Source organism: Pangasianodon hypophthalmus, chromosome 1 (assembly GCF_027358585.1).
Source record: "Pangasianodon hypophthalmus isolate fPanHyp1 chromosome 1, fPanHyp1.pri, whole genome shotgun sequence".
NCBI lineage: Eukaryota > Metazoa > Chordata > Actinopteri > Siluriformes > Pangasiidae > Pangasianodon > Pangasianodon hypophthalmus.
In genome coordinates, this window is record NC_069710.1 from 331,187 (window position 1) to 352,085 (window position 20,899).

The window sequence follows — 20,899 nt, forward strand, 5'->3', positions numbered from 1 at the left end:
GTCCTCTGATTTCTGTGTGAGAGAAACACACTGACATTTCTGTTACATGTTAAAGTTTAGCTGTATTTTGGCTGTGTTTGTGTGTGTTTGAGATCAGTGTTCTGATATTTCATTATTTCTCTTCCAGTCTGTGTTTGTGTAACCTGAAAGAGGAAAGCTGTAGAGTTCTGTCCTCAGTTCTCAGCTCAAACTCCTCCAGACTGAGAGAACTGAACCTGAGTCACAATAACCTGCAGGATTCAGGAGTGAAGCTGCTCTCTGCTGGACTGGAGAATCCACACTGTACACTGGAGATACTGAGGTACACACACACACACACACACACACACACACACACACACTCTCTGAACTCAGAACAGGAGCTGGATGAGTTTAATTTGAATAAATATGACCCATCAGTGGAATGTCTTCTGAGGCTGCTGCCAGTGGTCAAAGCCTCCAGAAAAGCTGAGTGAGTATTTTTATTTAGAAATGTGTTACTGTGTGGTTTGTTATTTTAATGGAACACTAAAGTGCACTGATTGGATTAATGCTCGTTAATAGTTACTCTAATCACCTTTAAACAAACCTCTGGTACTTTTACAGAAGATTGTTTCACTTTTTACAGTAACATGTTATTAAACCAACCTTTTAACATACGTGAACACACCACCTGTACTCAGGTCCACTCCAAACCCCCGGAAATCAGAGGTGTCTGTATGAGCAGAGAACGATGCACACCAACTGTTTTATTGTCTCTTTGAAATTCAACACTTAACTTTGTGTCAATACTGAAAAATCTAAATCACTTCTCACTTTGGATCAAAATATATTTATTTCTAGAGCTCATAGATCAGTGCTCATTACACTTGTGAGATGGAGTGTAATATGCCATTGTCCCATCATTCCCCATAACTATCACTCTGGAAAATCAGTGCAGCGTGAAACTACCCAAACTGAATGACAGTAATACTGTATGTGTGTCTGTGTGTGTGAGAGAGAGAGAGAAACAGACAGACAGCAATAGAGAGAGAGGGAGAAATAGACATATAGATAGAGGGCGGGAAAGAGACAGATAGAGAGGCTGCTCGCTCTCACGTGTGTGTTATGTACATGAGCTAATGGTGTTATAATAAATTGTAGCCCGAGAGATTGTGGAGTGCAGAAAGACGTTGCTGCTCCTGTAAATGTGCTGATGTGGTGTCCTGTCCTCTGATTTCTGTGTGTGAGAGAAACACACTCACATTTCTGTTACATGGTGAAGTTTAGCTGTATTATGGCTGTGTGTGTTTGAGATCAGTGCTCTGATATTTCATCATTTCTCTTCCAGTCTGTGTTTGTGTAACCTGACAGAGGAAAGCTGTAGAGTTCTGTCCTCAGTTCTCAGCTCAAACTCCTCCAGACTGAGAGAACTGGACCTGAGTAACAATAACCTGCAGGATTCAGGAGTGAAGCTGCTCTCTGCTGGACTGGAGAATCCACACTGTACCCTGGAGATACTGAGGTACACACACACACACACACACACACACACACACACACACACACACACACACACACACAGGGATCAGATCATCACTTTATAACCACAGACTACAGACAGAAATGATTGTGCCTTCATATTTGACTTTTATCACAGTAAAATTATATCCAACACACACTCTTACTTTCTCTCTACACACTCATGTACCTGTATCATGTTCCTTCTTCTACATAGTGAACTAAACTGATTTAATGGTGTTTAAACTGTGATGTATTATTCTATAAGAAACTGAAATGTGTACATGAGAATCAGATTTACTTTGTAGATTAATTTTGTATCATGAAAAAATAAAAATTATACTTGTGAATTGTAATTATATCTGTTTAGATCTTGTGTCTCCACCTCTATCCGTCTCTTTCCCTTTCTTGTTGTTAAATACATCGTCTCATATGAGCTGAGACACGTGGATCTGTCCAAGTACAAATACACAGTCTCTTTATTTTATATTTTTATTCTGACATCAGAACCTTGTGTTCAGGGAGACAGTTTATTTCCCAACTGATGGAACACTCCTCATCTATCAATCAGATATTCACATATTTCATCATTTCTCTTCCAGTCTGTGTTGGTGTAACCTGACAGAGGAAAGCTGTAGAGTTCTGTCCTCAGTTCTCAGCTCAAACTCCTCCAGACTGAGAGAACTGAACCTGAGTTACAATAAACTGCAGGATTCAGGAGTGAAGCTGCTCTCTGCTGGACTGGAGAATCCACACTGTACACTGGAGATACTGAGGTACACACACACACACACACACACACACAGTAAGTGTACTGTATATGAAGATTGTGTATGTTGTGTAGTAAAGCTGAGTGATTTATGCTGTAACTGTGAGATGGTTTTCTCTCTGCAGGTTGTATAACTGCAGGATTACAGATGAAGGTTTTGCTGCTCTGGCTTCAGTTCTGAGGTCAAACTCCTCATCACACCTGAGAGAACTGAACCTGAAGTACAATATGCCAGGAGAGTCAGGAGTGAAGCTGCTCTCTGATCTACTGAAGGATCCACACTGTACACTGGAGACACTACAGTGAGTTACTGACTTTCTGTCCACACACACACACACACACCCTGAGTCTCTCAGACCCCTAGCCTTAATCTTACCTTCAGTAACCAAAAGGAAATATTTGGCCCATTCATTCACTGATTGATTTATTTATTTTAAATGATTTTAAATTCAGAATTTTAAATTAAGACATTCAACCCTGTCATTTTGAGGATATTTGATCCTTTTTGGTCCTCAAGAAATTGTTAATTATTCTATTATTCTGTTCTGTTAAATATTTAGCATTGTTTGGTTATGTGTGTGTGTGTGTGTGTGTGTGTGCTGGTGTGTGTAAGGACTCTGATGGTTGATGGTGTTTAACATTGTCATTCTGTCCTGTTCTCTGTCTTACAGCATTACGAGCTGAATCATTCACATTCAGATGTAGAAGTTCCACAGCAATCACCGTGACTGATCACATCCTTTATCCACTCAGCTCACGCTTCTTCAGACTGTAATAATATATTTTATCGTACATTTATTCTATTTGTCCTGGGTGTTCAGCTGTTCAACATGGTTTCATTCAGTTTGTTAGGTGGTGACAGTGAAACATTTATTTTAATGAGTCACAGTTGTGATATTGATTCAGTCGTTTTGTCTTCAAAAATTAACAGTGAAAATCAAAATGATCTTCAAATCTCTGTTCACTGTTTGCTAATCTGTTTATTTTTATGGTAACCTTGTTAACTACTGTTTTGCTTGATTTGTTGTCATGGTGATAAAATGTCCTCACCTCTATCTGCTCACATCACTGCGTGCTGGAGTCCAGACCAGTGGAGTTCTTGTGCCAGACTTCCTGAACACGTGGCTGCAACATTGATCTCAGAAATCTAGAAGCAGCTGAAATGTTATGATATCAGACTGTGTTGGTCTTGCAGCACAGAGATGCTCCTCAAGAAGATCACAAGTGTGAACTAAAACTCTGCGTTCCTTCCAGCTAATGGCAGTATGAAATTAACAGATTAAAACATGGTTATCAAGTCACAACATGCCATGTATATGAGTGTAAGGAAGCTCAGACTATAACACCAGTCAGAAAGCTAAACTCAAGTTACATCTTTTCTACTGCACTTTAAATGATAAACATGTAGAACTGCGACATGTTTTGTCTACTTTTTAAAAACAGCAGTTGAAATCCTTTACATTTACTGTAAAGTCATTCCATACAATTTTGTAAATATATTATGCTGATATATTACATATCTACAATATGTGTAATACAAAATAAACAGTGACTGGGAACACACAACAATGCAGTGTGTGTACAGACCACATTTAATATTGTGTCTATGATGTATTAAAGTCTTCACAAAGCCAGTGTCTGATCTATGTCCCCATAACGACATATTGTGTGTGTGCGTGTGCGTGTGTGAAGTTGTTTCAGAGCTGCAGATGCACTGTAAAAAAAAAAAATAAATCTTCATATAATTTTCCACTAATTATTTCTTGTTTACTCAACTTCTGTAAATAAATAGTTACACTGACTGACATACTGAAATATTTAGTTGAACTAACATAATAATTATTGTACTATAAAGTGCAACTAATTTAGAACAAATGACTTAATTTTTTGTTGAGCAGATAGGAAATCTGAATTTGAATCTGAAGCTGAGTTTATAAATGTTGTTACTGAAAATAAGTACTAAGAAATACTAGGGTTTTGTCATAGAACTTGGTGTTAAGGTCGACAACAAAACAGTGGATCTGCTCTGTAATAAATAGACGAGACATTACAAGAAAAATGAGCTTAATTCCATTCTGCTGGAATTTTTATTGTTAAACATTTCCATCCAGCTAATGTTAAAAACATAAAAAAGTCTTCATACGGTCACATTTACACATTTGTTCCTTGTGTCAGTGACATGCTGAGCCCTGCTCTGGATCTGTATAATAAATTATTACTCTGTAAATGTAAACTGAACTAAAACTTGGTATTTTTATGTCTTTCAGAGTTTTCAGGCTGAAATAAAGAAACAAATAAAAATGCAGTGTCATTAACAATATTGGTGTCTGTCTGGTTTGTAATTATCCAGTGTATTTGGTTAGATACGTGTGTGTGGTAGAATGTAACAGGGAGGCCACCCCATGCAGGGTTTGAATCCAGGGACTGTAGGTGAGATCTCATCCCAGTGATCCTCCTACAGAGACAGGGATGGACCCAAGTGTAGAGCAAGTCAAAGACTTGAGGATAAACTAAGAGTTTAGGCCTAGACTACAGAATAAAATATATATTTCTTTTTTAATATATATGCTGAGAGCTTGAGAGCTGGCTGTCAAAGCCAGAGACATTAGCAGGAGAATATTTCTAGAGTTTAACAGCTGAGACTTGAGCACCAGCACTTAGCAATTTTGACTCAACACTGAGCAGTGAATGAGTGCAGAGCTCTCCTTAAACAGACCCAGGTACAGGTGGAGCTGATTATCACTGATTATAATGAACACAGTGCTCTCTGCCTCCCTCTAGTGATGGCACAAGGCTGAGCCAGATTCCCCTTACAGTAGAAATAACAGATTGATATGGCAGTGATGGATCACCCTTGCTTGGCCAACCATGCAGAGTCAGTTCATATACTTTAGACAGGATTGGGTCATGAGATGTTTCTCGCTTTATGTCATCACTGGTGACAGGTAACAGCTCTACCTGTGGAAAATGTCGACAGATCCATTTTCCTCTTTTGTGGGTGCTAATTCCAGTGGAAGCCAGGAAAGGCTTTCAGCATTTTCAATGTTGTTGTGTGAACAAGGCCCATCTCTGCAGTCACACTGCCACCATAGCTGGGACACGTTTTCTGGGGTTGAAAATTGAGAGCAAAAGCTGATGATCAGTAATCAGAGTGAAATGTCTGCCATATAAAAACTGATTGAATTTCTTGACCCCCTAGATCAGACTCAGTACTTCTCTATCTATCTGGGAATAATTTTTCCCAGCTGTAGTTCAAGATCTGGAGGCAAAGGAAATGGGGTGCACCGTCCTTTCTGGATATTCTTGAGAAGACACTGCACCAAACCCATTAGGGCATGCATCACATGCAAGTTTTGAGAGCTAAATTAGGGTCATAGTTTTTGAGGACCCTGTCTGAGGTTACAAATTGTTCTGCTTCTTGGAAAGCACTTTCACATTGTTTGGACCAGTGCCACTTCCTTCCAGCCTGTAGCACACAATTTAGTGAATACAGACAAGACGACAGTTTGGGAAGAAATTTGCGGTAATAATTTTTCCAGACCTGAGAAAGATTGCAACTGGGAGATATTCTGTGGCTTTGGTCCTTTCAGAACAGCATCAACTTTGCATTTGTGCAGCCCATGTTTGTCAACTTTGTGACCACAGTATTTCAATCCTGAAAAACACACATCTCTGGAGGATCTTTAACAGGCTGATGTAGCAGTGTGACAGCTTCCTGCACCCTTGGGTGATATGGAGGTCTTTGGTGGACAGCCACACCTGATCATCCAGTTCGTAATGGGGAGTCAGTGAATTCCTTAGTTAATTGGGCAGTGTGTTTGAGGTGCTGGTGTGCCATTTCCCACACCTTCTCACACTGCCTGGACTAGTTGTCTGCAGCCAGTGAGTCATTTGGGTAGATCTTCCATGGGAACAGAGGTGACTGATAGCCGAAGACACATTGGAGTGGGGTGAGCTTAGTAGCAGAGTGCTGGGGATAGGTTTGGGCGTACTCTGATCATGGAAGGAATCAGGCATAGTCATCCTGATTATTGGCACAGTATGTCCTTAGCAATCGGCCAAACTACTGAATACCTCTCTCTCACTTGGCTAGTGGCTTGGGGTGGTACAATTTTTCCATGAATTCTCCCCACACTCGGGATGTGAATTGGGGTCCCTGTTCACTCACATTGTCTTCCAGGATGCCAAACTACCTGAAAACGTGGTTAAAGATAAGCTCTGAATTTTCAGAGGTGAAAGGAAGTCCAGGGAGGGAGAGCAGGTGGAGGGTCTTGGAAAAACTGTCTACTATCACTGTAATGACTGTGTTGTTCTGAGACATGGGGAGGTCAGTGACAAAGTCACTGTATGTGGCTACAGATGTGGCCTTTAAGAATGTGCGTTTTTTCATGTGGTTTTATGCGATTCGTCATGCGTGATCACGCAGCATCCCGCAGGCATGCTTGTTAGAATTTAAATTCATTTGTTGTGCTTCACACAATATCCACCAGGTGGCGCATGGCACAACATACTGTAGCTCAACACACAGCACACTGAAAAAATGGAATGTGTGTTCAGTTAGATTTAAGAGAAAATAATAGGTATGGTTTGCGCAAAAATATTACATTTCTCATCAAAATGTGATTTCATTGCTTATGCTAATCTTAATTTAAACAAGTTTCTAATTACAAGATTGAATTATGTAATGTGAGCGTGATCAGTTCACATAGTACAGGTACTATAACTATAATATTTAAATTAACATGGCTAAAATGTGTGGTAGAATAGTGCAGCAGTAATGTGGTTGCTGTTGAATGCCAGCAACCCAAGTTTCATCCTCTGCTCAGGTTAGAGTGTGGATTCAATGAGCTTTAAAGTCAATTGGTGTTTGCACGTGTAAATATGAATATCCTTCCTTAAAGTAGCATTGAATTAATTCCATTTTCTCTTTTCTTACCAATGGAAACTTTTATTCTTTTCTTAGATTTAAAGTTTCACTATTGAAAAAGCTGGTTTAAAGTGAACACATAAGTCCACGGGCCTGCTATACGCCTGCCTAGCCTACAGTATCTACAGCTCATTCTCACTTATTGTCCACTTCCCCAATGACACCTTGACATCTGTATGGATAAATGTTTCAAAGCAGTCCTGCAGGGCCATACTGGCCTCCTGAGTCCACCTCCTCACAATCCTTGTGGAGACAGGCTGCCTTTAACTGTAGGAGCATACTTAGGTAGGTTGCTGTAACTCAGCAACAGTGGTGTGTATAACATTGCATGCCGCTTCCTTGTCAGCTGATGGTGGTTTTGGTGATTATGGTGTCATTGTGGTAAATTCTGCATAAGTCAAGGAGTGTGTGAACTTGTTTTACCTTCCTGGTCGTTGTCTTTAGTACATTACACCATGTTAATCATTTAGATTGGCCTGATAGATAAGCCTAGCCTACAGGATCTACAACTCATTCTCACTTAATGTTCACGCCTCCAATGACACCTTGACATCTGTGTGGATAAATGCAGTCCATCCACATGCAAAGACCAAGATCAGCAAACTGCATTCCCAAGACATCAGGATGAGGTCTGCTGGAAGTTCCACTCGAGCAATACACCACCATCTGAGTTCCAATGGTGTACATGCTACATTAAGCACCATCAGAAGATATTACAAAGAAGAAACTTGACGCATATGTAATCCTCACAAAATTAATAAGGTACCCACTTCATACAGTATTACACTATCACAAACATAAATATGTTGCAACAATGTGTTGGTTGTGCCTAAAGTGTCAAATATTTATTTAGTGTTTTGCCCTTGATTTTAGGGACATTGTCACAGCCATAGACAACATTTATTAGCCATAATGATGACCTGCTGGCAAGTTCAGTGAAAAAACAGCTCTGGGGTGACAATGGAGTGGACATCAGTGAGTGTTCGATTCAGAGGATCAGGAAAAAACTTGGGGGGGTGTAGGTGAAAATTCAACAGTGTCCCATGATCAGAGACAAAAATAAAGAGATACATCTCCAACAAGCCCAGATATGGATCGATTTGAAGGATACGTTTCACAACGTCATTTTCACTGATGAAACAATGGTGGCTTTGGATCACTTTGCCACCATGTCATTTCGTAAGAATGGCAGATGTGTGCCCAAACCAAAGTCGAAACACCTACTGAAAGTTCATATTTGGGGACTGGGACCGGGACCGATTGCAGTCTTTGAAGGGATAATGGACCGGTCTTTCTTTGAAGCTGCTATCATAAAAGAAACTGCCGCTTCCTACATTACACTGAAAAATAATGAATTGTGCAGTCAGTTAAATTTAAGAAAAAATATTACGTATAGGTTTACATAAAAATATTACATTTCTCATCAAAACATGATTGCATTGCTTATGCTAAACCTAATTTAAACAAGTTTCTAATTACAAGATTGAATTATGTAGTGAGCGTGATCAATTCACATAGTACAGGTACTATAACTATAGTATTTAAATTAACATGGCTAAAACGTATGGTAGAATAGCGCAGCAGTAATGTGGTTGTTGTAGAATGCCAGGAAGTTGGGATTGATCCTCAGCGCAGGTGAGTGTGTGGGTTCAGTGAGCTTTTTTTTCAGTGTAGAGAGTTGATTTGTGTGTGCACATGTAAATATGAATATCTTTCCTCAAAGTAGCATTCAATAAATTCCATTTTCTCCTTTCTTGCCAATGGAAACTTTTGTACTTTTCTTAGATTTAAAGTATCACTATTGAAAAAATTGGTTTAAAGTGAACACAGAAGTCCATTGCTTGTTGCAAAATGGTTCTGAAAGAGGTTCACAGATCCTGTAGCCAAGCACAAGCAGATCATGGGCTTCAGTACAAGAAACAGCACCATTTGCCTGGAAAAATAGTATATGCTGTATACAGTATTTGTCCTGGCAGAACTACTGAATCTACTAGCAAGCTGTGTTTGTTCAAATGAAACATGATTTCCCCCTATTGATCTTGTCTTTCCTGCACCCGCAGGATGCGTTTGATCCTGCGTGATACCACATGAAATCACAGAATCCCTTTTCCTTTGACGTTCTCAACGGCCACATCTGTAGCAAACTGGGGGCTGCAATTGGAAACCAAATCCTGGGGTATCCCATGGATCCTCACCACATGCTGCAGCTCAGCATTTAGTTTGGCTGATGGGAAAGGCATGAACCAGCAGGCTTTAGAAAAGCGATCAACCACTACTAGGATCACAGAGTTGCCTCGACAGATCAGAAGACCAGTAATAAAATCGAGGAATAGGTGGGACCATGGACATAAGGATATAGGAAGGTAGTAGAGGAGGCCTGCTGCTGGTGGTGCCCTAGAATTCTTGTTTTGGGTGCACACGTGACATGCTGCTACATAGGAGCAGACATCCTGCTTCATGGTGGGCCACCAAAAGCACTTGGGGTGCAGATACTTCCCACTGCCTGGAGAGGGCATCAGGTTTCATGTTCTTGGTCCTGGGATGGAAGGATAACACAAAATCAAGTCAGTTAAAGAGCAGTGCTAACCTGGCCTGCCGGGGGTTCAAACGCTTAGCACCCTGGATGTGTGGTAGGCTTTGTGATCAGCCCAGACCACAAAGGGATGTCTAGGTCTTTCCACCCAGTGCCTCCATTCCTCGAGAGCAAGCAGCTCACAATTCCTGAGATTATAATTGGACTCTGCTGTTAACTTCCCCGGTTCTTTTTGGTAAGATCCATTAGAGGCTTGGGCACAGACCCAAAAATCCTCACAAAGCGGCAGAAAAAGTTGTCAAATCCGAAGAATTGCTGGACCAATTTAACAGAGGTGAGTCATGGTCAATCAACCATCTTTGTGGGGTCCTTCTGGAGACTGCCCTTGGATACCATAAATCTCTGGAATGATACAGATGGTGCATGAAACAAGTTTTTTTTTTTCCAAGCTTCATGTACAGATGGTTATCCAAGAGCAGCTGAAGCACTCGTCAGACATGCCCAACATGCTCGTCCTGAGTTTTACTAAAGATGAGGATGTCATCCAAGTAATCAAATGCATAACGGTTCAGTGTCTCCCTCAGGACCTCATCACTGAACCGCTGGAAGACCACTTTGGCATTCATGAGCCTGAAAGGCATAATGAGGTTCTCGTAATACCTAGAGGGTGTTATGAAAGCAGTCTTCCATTCATCCCCTTGCCTAACCTGGATCAAGTTGTATGTGCAGCTCTCCCATCTTTCTTGCCCATAAAGGAGACCCCTGGAACCACAGGGGAAGACAATGGCCATAGGAAACCTGTTGCTAATGCCTCCTAAGCTTCCATAGCTTCCCATTCAGGGCCAGAGAGGGAGAAGCGTCTACCATTAGGAGGACATGTGCCTGGCAGAACGTTTATTCAATTCAATTCAATTTTATTTGTATAGCACTTTAAACAATGGACATTGTCACAAAGCAGCTTTACAGAAATATAGAAATTCCAGATATAAATTTAAAATTTATAAATTTATCCCAAATGAGCAAGCCAGAGGCGATAGTGGCAAGGAAAAACTCCCTGAGAGGACAAGAGTAAGAAACCTTGAAATGAACCAGACCCAAAGGGAACACATTCTCATCAGGATGACACCGGCTATTGTGATTATAAATAATTTTTTATGTTTTAGGACTTAAAGTACCTTTACGTCCGTGAGCTAGTCGAGGCTGGACTTTCTACTGAGGTGCTTGATTACTGCAAGAGCATCACTAAAACGGTCTTCACATTCCCTCACTGCTTCAAAACTGTCTTTATGGAGCAGGTTATAAGAGTAAAGAAGTTGACTCGTATTTGTGAAGTGGCTCCCAGAATTCAAATGCAAAGTCTTCATCACCAGTTTACTTTCCCTGTGTGTCTTGTAACTCCGTGAGGCCTCGAGAGAAGGAAGGAAAAACCTGAGTGGCTGCTGAAATTTTACCAACGGCACAGAGAGAAAGCAGCTCTTGCTAACCCTTTTGCTGAATTGGTGCAGTCCAGAGCATGTGCATCTAAGACTCAGGACTCAAAACGTGAGCTCATAAATGATCCCTAGGAGTTCCTCACTTCCCCAGACCATACGTTACAATCCACAGAAACTATTTTAAATGTATCAGAATCACTTCGCAAAGTGTGTATAGTGTTGTGTAGCTAGAAAACACATAACTCAGTAAAAATTAGCTGAATAGAGAGAGAGAGAGAGAGAGAGAGAGAGAGAGAAAGACCCTGGATGCGATGTGATGGTGTTGTGATGTGGTCATTTAATTTGTGTCGAAAAAATTCTAATAGACTAGATTTCTATCTTTGCACCATGTAATGGTATATTATAAGGTTACATACATACAGCCTAGTGTTAGTCTCTAGATAAAAGACAGAAATGAGCGGAGCTTAGGTAGCTGCAAATATCATTTTTAATCAATTATACAAAAGGATTGTAAAGTTTTGAGAAGTTCCATATGCAGAGTGTGTAAGCTGTAAATATACAGTATACATCAAGTCTATATATTTTTAGCTCTTATTTGCACTTTAAACTTGTGTGTGTGTGTGTGTTTATGTGTGTGTGTGTGTGTGTGTGTGTGTTTGTGTGTGTTTATGTGTGTGTTTGTGTGTGTACAGTATATCTGTGCCGTTCCCCACCAAACCAGTCAGACTGCATAAGTGAAAGGAAAACTCAGGAGCTTCGTTTTGTGTCGAGGGGAAAATAAATCTTTTCAGGAGTAAAAACACAGTAAGTATCTAAATCTAAAGCTTTAATACAAACCTCTGAAAGTATTGGAACACAAGGCCAATTCTATTGTTTCTGACACACTGAAGACATTTGGGTTTGAGATCAAAAGATGAATATGAGACAATAGACCAGAATTTCAGCTTCATTTCCTGGTATTTACATCTAGACGTGTTAAACAATGGCAGCTTTGGTGGCAGAACAGCCAATTTTAAGTTGTGCAAAAGTATAGGAACAGATAGTCTTAAAGTAAATTAAATTAGAAAAACAAAAGAATTGACCTTGCTGTTCCAGTGCTTTCAAAAGGGACTGTATAAACACTCTGAATTTACATTAGAGAAAGAACAATGATAAAATAAAAATAAAGTTTAAAGTGTAAATAAGAGGAACAAATGTATAGAATTCATGTATTTACTGCAATATACTCCATACACAATGTTTTAACAGCATCGTTATCAGCAGGAGGCGCTGTTCTGTTTTGTAGATCATATAAAAAAGTGCAGTATTATTTGGTTTTTTTTTGTATTATTATTATTATTATTATCTCATCAAGTACAAACGAGTGTACACATCTTTACACTATCAGGGTTCAGAATTCCACACACAGATTTTAAATAAATTACAGATTTATAATTTTAATTTGACTTTTATTGAGCCAGTGTAATGTGTTTTATTGTTTTATTTCTTTTAAAAGAAATAAAACAATGAGTTTTTACTGAAGTTTTAAAGTACTCCATTAGTTTTAAGACATGATAATGACGTGTTCCTGTAAGTGAACTCTGAGTTATAGAGATTATAATCAGTGAACTAATCAGGCTTTGAGCTCCAGGTGAGTCAGTTACCTGTGATTTGGACATGATGAGTAAAACTAATCAGATAATCTGAAACCAACTCACAAGCCATTTAATGTCACTTTTCACAAATGTTCTTTAGTTTTCAATTGTTGGCTTTTTATAGGACAAACACATATTTCACTGTTAACATGGAATTTATGTTTTGTCAATAAATAGTAAAATAGATGTTAACCTTTGTTTTTTTCTCCCTCCATTATTTTTTCCACAGCACTTTAGTATTGGCTTTGTTGTTTTATTATTATATTTTATTATTATACAGAATTATTGTTTCATTTTTATACAGAAGTGGCTGATTTACAGTCTCTGGATAAAAGACAGAAATGAGCGGAGCTTAGGTAGCTGCAAAGATCATTGTGAATCGATTATACAAAAGGATTGTAAAGTTTTGAGAAGTTCCATATGCAGAGAGTGTAAGCTGTAAATATACAGTACACATCAAGTCTTTATATTTATCAAGTCTATATATTTTTAGCTCTTATTTGAACTTTAAACTTTGTTTTTGTGAAACTTTGACACAAGATTAAAATCAGTTATGACTCTGTGTCTCTATAATGTCTTGTGTGTTTGTGTGTGTGTGTGTGTGTGTGTGTGTGTGTGTGTGTATCTGTGCCCTTCCCACCAAACCAGTCAGACTGCATAAGTGAAAGGAAAACTCAGCAGCTCCGTTTTGTATCGAGGGGAAAATAAATCTTTTCAGGAGTAAAAACACAGTAAGTATCTAAATCTAAATGTTTACTACAAACCTCTGAAAGTATTGGAACACAAGGCCAATTCTATTGTTTCTGACACACTGAAGACATTTGGGTTTGAGATCAAAAGATGAGTATGAGACGATAGATCAGAATTTCAGCTTCAGCTTCATTTTTTCTTATGTTACTTGCTGCTTAGATTGTTAAGATTGTTTAAGAGGTTCTGTGTGAATTCAAACTCGGTATACAATCATCCGTATACAGTCCATATTATATTAGCATGTACAATTCCCTTAATTTCTGGCTGTAATAATATGTGTGTTGTAGGATGATGGAGGGAAAGAATTCAGAATCACCAGAACCCAGCTGTGTGTCCATGAAGAGTGACCGGTCAACGGACCGTCCAATTAATTTCAGAGACAGAGACAGTTCTACTGATCAGAGGTCAGTATAGTGAGGTGGTTTAGTTCTTTTCTCTCCAACAAAAAACTGAATGGACAAATTTACATAGATATTTACCTTGATTGCATTAAATAGTCTACATTAAATATTTAAGCAATATCACATGAGCAAGAGTGTTTTTATACTGAATATCAGCACGGCCGTGATTCAGCTGTAGGCCCAAGACTGTAGGTAATCACAGTTATTCACAGGTAATCACAGGTAGTCACAGGTAATCACAATTAATCACAGGTAATCAGAGCCGTGCTGATATTCAGTACAACAGCATGATTGCAAGTGTGATATTGCTTTTATATAACAGTTCTATAAACAAGATATTACAAGATATTATATTACCAACTTGAATTTTGGCCAAACAGTTAATCTCACCTCCAAAACTTGCTCAAACCACCAAAAAACTTCATACATGTCTCACAATAAGCTCGTTCCACCATAACACTGGCAACTTCTCACTCAGAAAGCACACATTGTCACTCATAACACACGGACCTAAAAAACACTAACAACAGGGAGCATTTCAGAAATGATGAACTTTTATCTTTGAAGTTTGAATGATTTTTCACATAAATCAGTATTTCATTATAGAATAAGAATAACACCTTTTCACTTTATTGACTGTATTAAAGTATATGTAACAAGAATGAATCAGAAATGCTGCAATTTGTTTCAATATCCTTTATTTTTCTATGTATTTGCATATTTTAATTTACTTGTGAAAAATAAAAAGTTGAAAAAGAAAAAAAACAATTACTGAAATTCCAGGGCTGCAGCAATAACTACAAAAAAACCCATCAATATGTATAGTATAATTATAGTATAATCACTCATACTTTATATACAGCACTGTCAGGGTTCTAGTCCTCCCTCTCTCCTGCATTTGGCCACAAGTTTTCATCAACATCACATCTTGTATCTTCTCTGGCGATGCACCTTGGAAAGTATCTTCTGGAATGTCTACTCCAACCCTGGCAGTCTTCAGGAGAAATGTCTCCACACCCCGCATTCATTGTGTCCAGTAAACACAACTGATCATGTGGATGGTGGTCATAAACTGCTCTTGGTCTTCCTCTCCTTTGTCCTTCATGCATTCTCCTTCTCTCTACCTGCCTCTCTCTCACCAACCTGTCTTCCTTGATCCATGTTTCCAAACAGAATCATTCCGAAGCTGTCTCCTTTTACTAAAAGAAGTTTGGAATGATTATTTATTTCATTGTATTGTAAATATTCTGCTAAGATTTTCTGTATATTTCAATATGGCTACTGCAGAAATGCACGAAATTTGCCATCATTCTGTTTTGAATGTGTTTTTAAACATTTTTGAAAGCAGTGTGTTTGCATTTGATAAACATGCTGCAAATATATAGTGTTTTGCAGGTGGTGGAGTATGAATGAAAAAAGGGTTCATGGATTTTGGAAAATGTGGTCACTGAATGCATTTTGGGTGAAAGCAATGAAAAATTATTCACAGTTTGGTCCATATATACTTCTGTTTCACTAACTGTGTGAAGAGTTTTGATATTGTGACTTCAGTTTTGACCAATGCATGTTAGCAATAGAAAAAAAAAAAAACTGTAATATGGAGTAACTAACATTTAAGACAAAATATGGCCAAATATTTTGCTTATTTTTGCTCAGTGCTGTTATATTAAATATCAGATCTCTTGGAATGCTGTTTGTCTGATTAATGGACTGGAACTAACTGCTGAATAAACACAGATAGATTTTGTGCATTACTGAGTGACTCAGGGCCGTTTCTGGCTATAAGCGGCATAAACAGTCGCCTGGGGCCCCGGAGAATCAGGGGGCCCTGTGATTTTTAAAATAGTTTTTTAAAAAAGCACATTTTACTATCATCTGACCAAGAGGTTTGTGTATCATGCAGTGGCAGGGAGCCCCCTTGTGGTGTGAAAGGAATAAGTAACTAAAGTAACATCAGAATATCATGAAGAAGCAGCGATAATTATTTGTTCATAACACAAAAAAGAAAAAAATGAGAAGAGGAGAAATGAACCAAAAATAATGATAGGAAATGAATTCTATTTAACTGGATTTAGTAAATTTGTCTGCTTTTGTAGCTTCTGCTTGTTGATGTAATCGAAATTGGAGAAAATTGTGGTTAACTATTTATCTACTATCCAGAGCACACACAAGTCCTGTGGGCCAAATCCGGCCTGCAGCCTCCTTTCATTTGGTCCACGTGAATGTGGAAATAGTAATACTGAAACTGTACACTACTGCTCTACATTTTCACACGATCCAGCCTTTTCCCCATCTGAAGAGTAGCTACTGTAAAACACCGTGTATATGTGCTCTCCGACTTAAACATTTCTAGACATAATATAGCTGGTTGAAATGCTAGGCCTTGCCTTTTATTCGTCTGCATTATTTAATTTGCTGTTTATTAGACTAAGATTGTTTAAGAGGTTCTGTGTGAATTCAAAGTTGATGTACAATCATCCATAATGAAGCCATATTATATTAGCATGTACAATTCCCTTAATTTCTGGCTGTAATAATGTGTGTGTTGTAGGATGATGGAGGGAAAGAGATCAGACTCACCAGAACCCAGCTGTGTGTCCATGAAGAGTGACGCGTCAATGGAACCCATAACTGACTTCAGAGACAGAGACAGTTCTACTGATCTGAGGTCAGTGTAGTGAGGTGCTTTATGGCAGTGTTCCACCTGATCAAACTCACTCATGTCATAATATAACTATTTTATTAATTCATTTATGAAAACACTTGTTTCTAAATATGTTAGTATCAGTTAGGAAATCCTGAAATCAGTGTATTGTGTTAAGAGGATAGTGTTAAATATCTGTCTCTGTATTTATTAGTGTGTGTTGTGCAGCTATGAATACATATAGTCCATATTACATGATGTGTTTTATTTGTTCACAGACCACAAAAGAAGAAATCAAACATCAGCAGAAATCAGTTGGACTCCATATTCAAGGTGTGTGTATATAGTTGTATCCATGTGCAGGAGCATTATGGGTAATCAGACAGAATTTCATTTGTAACTGTGGTAATAGAAAGAGAATTTTCTTCTTTTCATAAAATAAAAGCTTCTCTCACTGTGTAACATTATAATATTTAGATCTGTTACTGTGTGTTTCTAATCAGGAGCTGGAACACAAAGTCATCACTCTGATAAAGAACGAGCTGAAGAGGTTTAGGAAGCTCCTGAGTCCAGATTACCCAGCATGCACTGAGAGGGAGGTGGAGGATGAGGAGGATCTGCACAGTGTGAGAGAGGGAGCGCTGAAGATCACACTGCACGTCCTGAAGAACATGAACCACACAGATCTCGCTCACACACTGCACAGCAGTAAGAGCTCTGAGACATGACTTTATTTTATCAAGTTAAGTTTAGTTCATACTTAAACACATCATATTAAATTTATCAAGCTGAATAAGTCAATGATATTAGTAATCTGAAACTGGTTATGTATATATTTTTACTTCTAAGTTTTATACATTAACCATATTGCATATTTGCATTAAAATGTTATTACATTGTTTATTAGAACTCACCTCTGTGAATCAGCCAAAGCTGAAATCCAACCTGAGAGAGAAGTTTAAAAGAATTAATGAAGGAATCTCACAGCATGGAAGCTCAGCACTTCTGAATGAGATCTACACAGAGCTCTACATCACAGAGAGTTGGAGTGGAGATGTGAATAATGAACATGAGGTGAGACAGATTGAGACAGCGTCCAGGAGACCAGCAACACAGGAGACACCCATCAAATGTAATGATCTCTTTAAAGACAAGTCCATCAGAACTGTGCTGACTAAAGGAGTTGCTGGAATTGGAAAAACAGTCTCTGTGCAGAAGTTCATTCAGGACTGGGCTGAAAGAAAAGCAAATCAGGACGTCACCTTCATGTTTCCACTTCCCTTTAGAGAGATGAATCTGATGAAGCAGCAAAATCTCAGTCTGATGAATCTTCTTCATCACTTTTTCCCAGAAATGAGAAAACTAGAATTAACAGACTGTAACTCCTACAAAGTCCTCTTTATCTTCGATGATCTGGATGAGTGTCGACTTCCTCTAAATTTCCAGAAGAATGAGAGATTGTGTGATGTGACAGAGTCAGCCTCAGTGGATGTGCTGCTGACAAACCTCATCAAGGGGAATCTGCTTCCCTCTGCTCTCCTCTGGATAACCTCTCGACCAGGAGCAGCCAATCAGATCCCTTCTGAGTGTGTAGACCAGGTAACAGAGGTACGAGGCTTCAGTGATCCTCAGAAAGAGGAGTACTTCAGGAAGAGGATCAGTGATCAGAGCCTGGCCAATAAAATCATCACACACATGAAGTCTTCAAGAAGCCTCTACATTATGTGCCACATCCCAGTCTTCTGCTGGATCTCAGCCACTGTTCTAGAGAGAATGTTGGGTGAAGCAGAGAGTGGAGAGATCCCCAAGACTCTGACTCAAATGTTCTCACACTTCCTGATCTTTCAGATCAAACACAAGGACCAAAAGTACCATCAGAAATGTGACCCTGATCCTCAACAGACCAGAGAGAGTATCCTGGCACTGGGAAAACTGGCTTTCCAACAGCTGGAGAAAGGAAACCTGATGTTCTATGAGGAAGACCTGAGAGAGTGTGGCATTGATGTCAGAGAAGCTTCAGTGTACTCAGGAGTGTGTACCCAAATCTTCAGAGAGGAGTTTGGACTTCACCTGGGGAAGGTGTTCAGCTTTGTACATCTGAGTGTTCAGGAGTTTCTGGCTGCTTTATACGCATTTCTCTCCTTCATCAGCAGAAATGTAACAGAACAACAAACCACTGATCTGTCTGATCTTTTCAGCAAGTCCAACATGTCTGATTTCCTCAGGAGTGCAGTGGACAAGGCCTTACAGAGTGAGAATGGACACCTGGACCTGTTCCTCCGCTTCCTTCTGGGTCTCTCACTGGAGTCCAATCAGACTCTCTTACGAGGCTTAATACCCCAGACAGGAAGCAGATCTCACAGCAAACAGGAAACAGTCGAGTACATCAAGGAGAAGATCAGGGAGAATCCATCTCCAGAGAAATCCATCAATCTGTTCCACTGTCTGAATGAACTGAATGATCATTCTCTAGTGCAGGAAGTACAAACTTACCTGAACAGAGGAGGTGACGAGTGTCTCAGTGGAATCAGTCTCTCTCCTGCTCAGTGGTCAGCTCTGGTATTTGTGTTACTGACCTCAGAACAGCAGCTGGATGTGTTTGAATTGAATAAATTTGACCCATCAGAGGAATGTCTTCTGAGGCTGCTGCCAGTGGTCAAAGCCTCCAGAAAAGCTGAGTGAGTGTTTTTATTTATAAATGTGTTACTGTGTGGTTTGTTATTTTAATGTAACACTAAACTGCACTGATTGGATTAATGCTTGTTAATAGTTACTCTAATCATCTTTAAACAATTGTCTGGTACTTTTACAGAAGATTGTTTCACTTTTTACAGTAACATGTTATTAAACCAACCTTCTGACGTACGTGAACACACCACCTGTACTCGGGTCCACTCCAAACCCCCGGAAATCAGAGGTGTCTGTATGAGCAGAGAACGATGCACACCAACTGTTTTATTGTCTCTTTGAAATTCAACACACAAGTTTGTGTCAATACTGAAAAATCAAAATCACTTCTCACTTTGGATCAAAATACATTTATTTCTAGAGCTCATAGATCAGTGCACATTGGACTTGTGAGATGGAGTGTAATATGCCATCGTCCCATCATTCCCCATAACTATCACTGATTGATGATAGAATCACCTGTAGCTCAGAGGAAGGAAAAGACCAAATATATTTAACACGTGTCGTGTACAAGTTACTTCATTACAGCAAAAACACAGAAAATATTTATGAGTCGAGGCCAAAGGAAACACATATTACGAGACACAACACAGTTTATTTTTGTCTCTTAAAGCTGCAGACACCAAGTTTTCCAACAGACATTTAAACCATCCAACTTGAAAGCCATTGTGATAGAAACACACCTCATTTATTAATCAGATATTCACAAATTTCATCATTTCTCTTCCAGTCTGTGTGAGTGTAACCTGACAGAGGAAAGCTGTAGAGTTCTGTCCTCAGTTCTCAGCTCAAACTCCTGCAGACTGAGAGAACTGAACCTGAGTAACAATAAACTGCAGGATTCAGGAGTGAAGCTGCTCTCTGCTGGACTGGAGAATCCACACTGTACACTGGAGATACTGAGGTATATACACACACACACACACACACACACACAGTGTTTTTATTTAGAAATGTGTTACTGTGTGGTTTGTTATTTTAATGTAGATTGGATTAATGCTTGTTAATAGTTACTCTAATCATCTTTAAACAAACCTCTGAAATTTTAACAGAAGATTGTTTCACTTTTTACAGTAAGATGTTATTAAACAAACCTTTTGACATACGTGAACACACCACCTGTACTCGGGTCCACTCCAAACGCCTGGAAATCAGAGGTGTCTGTATGAGCAGAGAACGATGCACACCAACTGTTTTATTGTCTCTTTGAAATACATCACATAAGTTTGTGTCAATACTGAAAATTCTAAATCACTTCTCACTTTGGATCAAAATATATTTATTTCTAGAGCTCCTAGATCAGTGCACATCAGACTTGTGAGATCAAGTGTAATATGCCATTTATATTTACATTTACGGCATTTGGCAGACGCCCTTATCCCGAGCGACTTACAAAACTGCTTTGAAGTCTATCAAAAATACATTCTGATACTGGCTCACTAGGTCACAAACTAGGAATACCATCAGTCAAAAACTCTGTTGGTAAGTAATAGACAAGCACTCAGACAATACATTTTGTTTTTTGGTTTTGTAAGTGCTAATTTAAGTACTTTATGAAGAGGTAAGTCTTTAGACGTCGTTTGAAGACTGCCAGTGACTCGGCTGTTCGGACATCTAGGGGAAGTTCATTCCACCACCTTG

The 20,899-nt window shown here is 39.0% G+C and overlaps 1 protein-coding gene and 2 long non-coding RNA genes across 6 annotated transcripts in view; all 3 read left to right on the forward strand.

Moving 5' to 3' along the window:
• The window catches only part of LOC113526710 (NACHT, LRR and PYD domains-containing protein 12-like), a 54,742-nt gene that overhangs the window by 28,995 nt on the left and 4,848 nt on the right, over nt 1-20,899 (forward strand). For all 4 annotated transcript variants that reach the window (XM_053234327.1, XM_053234339.1, XM_053234343.1 and 1 more), the window contains 4 exons: nt 128-301; nt 1,310-1,483; nt 2,082-2,255; nt 19,989-20,162. In XM_053234327.1, coding sequence (XP_053090302.1) covers nt 128-301; nt 1,310-1,483; nt 2,082-2,255; nt 19,989-20,162 — 696 coding nt within the window. The remainder of the gene's footprint in view (nt 1-127; nt 302-1,309; nt 1,484-2,081; nt 2,256-19,988; nt 20,163-20,899) is intronic.
• Nucleotides 11,855-17,115, forward strand: LOC128318410 (uncharacterized). Its single transcript, XR_008301797.1, has 3 exons — nt 11,855-11,945; nt 16,849-16,903; nt 17,074-17,115. It is a non-coding gene; the product is annotated as an uncharacterized LOC128318410 (long non-coding RNA).
• On the forward strand, nt 13,493-15,677 carry LOC117595924 (uncharacterized). Its single transcript, XR_004577139.2, has 3 exons — nt 13,493-13,506; nt 13,813-13,929; nt 14,789-15,677. It is a non-coding gene; the product is annotated as an uncharacterized LOC117595924 (long non-coding RNA).